General features: G+C 42.4%; 1 protein-coding gene across 22 annotated transcripts in view; it reads left to right on the forward strand.

Moving 5' to 3' along the window:
* clasp1a (cytoplasmic linker associated protein 1a) overlaps positions 1-5410 on the forward strand; it is a 67418-nt gene that overhangs the window by 35379 nt on the left and 26629 nt on the right. For all 22 annotated transcript variants that reach the window (XR_002275438.1, XM_020606582.1, XM_020606587.1 and 19 more), the window contains 9 exons: positions 1175-1267; positions 1370-1515; positions 1962-2097; positions 2285-2355; positions 2772-2831; positions 3350-3427; positions 3541-3708; positions 4406-4452; positions 4928-5098. Coding sequence is in view for 21 of the 22 variants with exons in the window: in XM_020606582.1 (XP_020462238.1) it covers positions 1175-1267; positions 1370-1515; positions 1962-2097; positions 2285-2355; positions 2772-2831; positions 3350-3427; positions 3541-3708; positions 4406-4452; positions 4928-5098 (970 nt within the window). In the remaining variant the exon portion in view is untranslated. The remainder of the gene's footprint in view (positions 1-1174; positions 1268-1369; positions 1516-1961; positions 2098-2284; positions 2356-2771; positions 2832-3349; positions 3428-3540; positions 3709-4405; positions 4453-4927; positions 5099-5410) is intronic.

Raw genomic sequence — 5410 nt, forward strand, 5'->3', positions numbered from 1 at the left:
GTGTAATACTTGCAGTTATTTTCAAAGTTCTTAAAAAAGTTTTTTTCAAGGTCAAAGTCATCGTCCGATTCATGATAATGTTGTTCAGTGTCTCCAATTGTGTTCAGTTCCAGATCCAATCCCTCAAAAACTATTAACCTCTGTAGCAAATCACTTGCCTCATTCCGTACGTGGGTCATACTTGTTGTTGGTTCCTGCTAATTGTTGGTTCCAACGCTCATCTGCCATCGCAGATATCAATATACCTGCGTGTTTCTTCATACAGCTGAGGGTCCAGAGACCCCTTCATACTCTCCTTGTCTCGGCATACTGGTCCTAGGTCCTGGATTCTGGTTCTGAGGTCGGGTCACTAGTCAGTTATACCGCAGGAACGTGATGTCTCCCCTCGCCCTGGCCTCCCTTAACCTCGGCATCAACTCCCTTCTTCTCTTCCTCACAGACTCGGTGTAATCCAGTTTATCCTTTAATATTTCCTTCACCTTACACTCCGCATCCGTCCAGCTTTCTCCAGCTGACTCCTTGATTCCCTCAAAGATCAGGTTTTTTCCACTTTGACTGTACTTCCAAATGCTCCATTTTATCCATTATGGCTATTAAACTCTCACAGGTTCTGTAGACATCATCCCTTGTTTCCTTGGTTTGTATTTTCTGTTCACCCATGGCTGCTTTAATCACATCCACATCTCGCTGGGTAAACTGCAAACTCGTTTTTATCTCCTGTATTTCTTTGATCATGTCGTCGTGTCTCTTATTTGTCTCCATAAGTAGTTGCACAAAACCTTTGAAGTTGTCTTGTTGTTGGCTCAACAGTGAGGTGTACATCTGCTTCTGCTGACTCAACATCTCTGTTACTTGGGCCGCTGAAATATAATCCTCTTCTGCTTCAACATCCTCATTCGCTTCTGATTTATTAGCTCTTTTCCCTCTTGGAGGCATTTTAATAGTTGTAGAATTTGTTCAAAGACTTGAAAATGTAGAAAATGTGAAAAATCGTAGAACAGACAAGAGGAGCAGTCAAGACGTGTGCTCTCGCTTGCAACCAGTGAGATGTGGATGTGATTAAAGCAGCCATGGGTGAACAGAAAATACAAACCAAGGAAACATTATATCTCTGCAGCCTCAACACAAATAAGTAAAGATAATAAGTCTTCCTTCATGTGCTGTCTGTGTCCAGATCTACTCTAACAGAGAGTTAGAGGACCAGCTGACCAAGATCAGAGAAGTGCTATCTGATGACAAACATGACTGGGAGCACCGAGTGGTAGCAGTAAGAAAGAAACTGAAGTTATACTGTCATACACATGTACATGGGTACAGCATGAATTTAGTCATAATGTCTTATTCTTCCACCCTTCTTTCTTCTTTCCAGCTGAAGAAAGTGCGCTCACTCATGCTGGCTGGGGTCGCTGACTACGAGGGCTTCCCTCAGCAGCTGCGTCTCCTGGAGGCTGCCTTTAAACTGTCAGCTAAAGACCTGCGCTCTCAGGTGGTCCGTGAGACCTGCATCACACTGGGGTAAGATGATGTAGTGATGTAGATTTAAGGGCTGAGACATTACATTGTGGTTTTAGGCCCACTTAAGCACAGTACATTGTGGTTTTAGGCCCACTTAAGCACCCTGTGCACAGTATGTTCACAGTAATGTTTCATAGCTAAGTACATAGTCTGTTGTCTGTATTTTCAGATGTCCTTACTGTCATTGTGCTAGGTCAGTGAAAGTGTCAAACAATGTGTAAGAGTATAGTGTGCATGGGAGGCTTTTTTCATCTGCATTAAATATTTAACATCATCAGAATCTGAGCGTGTCATTGATGTTGACTTCCTAGTAAGTGCACAGAGCCAAGAATGCTGCTGCCTTTTGAAGGATTCTTTCCCAGAAGAGACAACTGCCAACAAGATAATATGAGACTAGCTTTTTATGTCTGTTGGAGAAAATAACTTGGACCTTCTCCCTCTGTCAGTCATTTGTCATCGATCCTGGGTAACAAGTTTGACCATGGAGCAGAGAGTGTCATGCCCACACTGCTGAACTTGGTGCCCAACAGTGCCAAAGTCATGGCCACGTCTGGAGTGGCTGCCATCCGCCTCATCCTCAGGGTAGGAGATCTGTAGGGGAGGGCTAAGGTGGTTTCTCAGGCCTCCTTTTTAAATGTAATTCACATTTACAATATAATTTATAGCACCAGACCACGTCATGTGAGAATAGTGAAATAACTATCAAGAAATAATGAATCCTTACTTTTGTACTTTTTGAATTAAACTCCATGTTTGTCTTTCTCCTCAGCACACACACTACCCGCGACTTATCCCCATCATCACCAGCAACTGCACCTCCAAATCAGTAGCAGTCAGACGGTAAGAGGACCTTAACACTGCTGCTAAATGAAAATGGGACATACTCTATGTTCATGCAGTTACTGTTGGTCGTCACAGGATTTTTGTTTTTACACTTTCATATTTATCATATTTCCAAAATGAAGTATTTACAGTGTACACTATTTAGCTTTCACTATTTAATATTCATGTCTTAGTTAAGAAACAGTTCAGTCTTTTCCCCTCAAATCACAGATTATGATTTCCTTCTATATTGCTTGTGTCACTTGTCATTTAATTGACTGACATTTCATATCTTGTATGTTTTTTTTATTTTGTGACTTTTGTTTACAAAGCTCTTAGTAACTCTTTCTATATAGAGTTTTTGTTCCTATGTTAAGTATGTAATATCAGGGTGTTGCACACTAGAGCAGTGCTTACCGTTGTCCTCATTCCAGACGCTGCTATGAGTTCCTAGACCTTATGTTACAAGAGTGGCAGACTAATACACTGGAAAGGTGAGTTACACCTCTTGAGTCGTAGAAAAGTATCTGCTGTTTCCTCAGAAACTTGGGAAATGTGCATGTGTTGTGTGTCAAATGGGTAAGGCAGTTTTATGTATGTATGTGTGGGTATTGAAGTGTACCAGAGGCTTCTTGTTCTACTGCCTCCTCTCACACGGTTATTGAATTTGCTAACGCTTGAGTTAGCTAAGCACTGGCTGGCTGCACCACAGATGAGGCCCATTAAATTGATGAGACCTGTGAGAGCCATCATCATCAAGACCCCCAGTGATAAGACAACTTTCTATCTCTGTAACCATGACAACTGCTGCCAAGACTCTAATAAAACAGGTGAAAATCCTTGTGGGGAGCCACAAGAGGCAGAAAAGGACATAGAGGAAAGAAATGCTCTGGCAGATTTTGATCTTTAGCATTTTGAGTTCACAGAAGTAATGTGCCTAGACTTCCTGGTTTTAGCTTTACGTGAAGTTGTGTACGTGTTCCCTCCTCACCATGTTCCCTTACTATCCCAGACACGTGGCTGTTCTGACTGAGACCATCAAGAAAGGCATACATGATGCTGACTCTGAGGCCAGATCCATCGCAAGAAAGTAGGTGTCATTTGGGGGTGGTGAACATTTTGAGAAAATGTGAACAACACGTATATATACATTCTGACTAAGGTGTGGAATTTGTCTACATCTCATCTCCTGCTCACCTATAGGTGTTACTGGGGTTTCCATGGTCACTACAGTCGAGAGGCAGAGCATCTGTTCCAAGCGCTGGAGTCCACCTATCAGAAGGCCCTCCAGTCTCACCTGAAGAGCTCTGACAGCATTGTGTCTCTACCCCAGTCTGACCGCTCCTCGTCGTCTTCTCAGGAAAGTCTTAAGTAAGAACTAAGACCCTTATAGTGCTTTTTGTCTGCACCCTTTCCCATGCTAGGTTCCCATTCCTATTCCTTTTGCTCCATCTTTACTCTTCTGTTTTACTTGCACCTGAAATTCCTCCTCCTTCCATTACACTCTCGCCCACTACAGTTTCTACTTTGCTGTCTCCTGACTTCCACATTTTTCTCTCATGTTGAGGCATACTCTAAAAGAACTATAGATTTTTTGGTAAACCACTAATGCATCTGTCATATTGAATATGGTCATAGAAACACTGGTAATTATTGTCAGTTGGGCAGCAGACGGGTAGCTCACTGACACACAAGCACACACACAGTCTTAGATCTATTGCTGTCATTTACCCAGTTTATAGGTCCCCTATGGAACGCGTTGTCTAATGACCTCATGCTCAGTACATCCACCCTAAACTGTGTGTGCACGTGTGTGTACATGTATTTATTGCATGGTGTGGACACATTTTTGCTCGATGCCATTGTTGTGAAGACATTGTAGCCGGTCCTCACAGCTTCAAAGGACCGGTTGAGGGTTAAAACGTTGTTTTTAAGGGTTCGGGTTAGCATTTAATTTAAATTTTACATAAATGTAAATGATTCTATATTACAGTAATTGTTTTAATGCTTAGCTATAGGAATGTGATATACAAAATTCTAAATTATGTCTTGTTTCTCTCTTTTTCAGCCGGCCATTGTCTGTGAAGAGCCTCATAGGAGGGAGCATGACAAGGAGTAAGCCACTCTCCAAGTCTCTTATTGTTTAGTCCCTTGGTGCAGGTACACTGTAGTTTATACAGATAGACAGTAGGGTGGTGAAGTTAGAAGGGAGAAATTAGTTGGTATGCAGCTTCAAGTTCCCATGTATCCTTACTGTCCCCAACAGGACTGAGCTATAGCTTAGTGGTTAAGATGAGATACGACAATACTGGGAAATTCATGGTATAGCAATAAAAAAGGCAAGAAGAATTATTTAAAACAATAATAATAAGAGTAAGAACATGGCACTTACTGTATGTGCACATGTACATGTATACATAGCTGTACAAATGTACAGTACATGTGCCAAAGTAATGGGTTTAGCTGTTTGATGGTAGTGGCATTAAAAGCTGGGTCTTGGTGGAAGTGAAAAGTAAAAAGCTAAGAAATAGATTTTATTAAATTCATCAGGCCCTTAACTGCCTTTCTTGTCACCTCTGTGCGGTTCCAGGTAAGCTGGTGAGCACCAGGGTGCCTACAACACCGGGTTCTCTCCAGCGTTCCCGTAGCGACATTGATGTAAATGCCGCCTCCAGCGCTAAGTCACGTTTGTCCACTGTTCCTGCCTCCTCACCGTTCAGTTCTGCGGCTGCTCTTCCCCCAGGGTCCTATGCCTCACTAGGTAATCATCAGCCATCTCCTTCTAACCTACCAAAAGCAGAAAAACCAGCCTCTGTATCCAACTTCACTCTGCTGTGTTGAAAAGACAGAAACATAACATAAATGCTGTAAGACTGCACTTGAAGAGATTTGCTCAGAAATGAGCCACTGTGATCCTAGTGCACAGATCCTCTGTCAGAGGCCCATTCAAGTGATTACTCTTCAAGGTTTCCTGTCATCATGAAGTATTAAAACCTTTTCTGTTGTAATCACTGGCCTTTATGGACCGGACTCCAATTACTGGTGACTGATGTGGTCATTACACCGTTCTGTC

The sequence above is a fragment of the Monopterus albus genome, unplaced genomic scaffold, assembly GCF_001952655.1.
Source record: "Monopterus albus unplaced genomic scaffold, M_albus_1.0 scaffold79.1, whole genome shotgun sequence".
Taxonomy (NCBI): domain Eukaryota; kingdom Metazoa; phylum Chordata; class Actinopteri; order Synbranchiformes; family Synbranchidae; genus Monopterus; species Monopterus albus.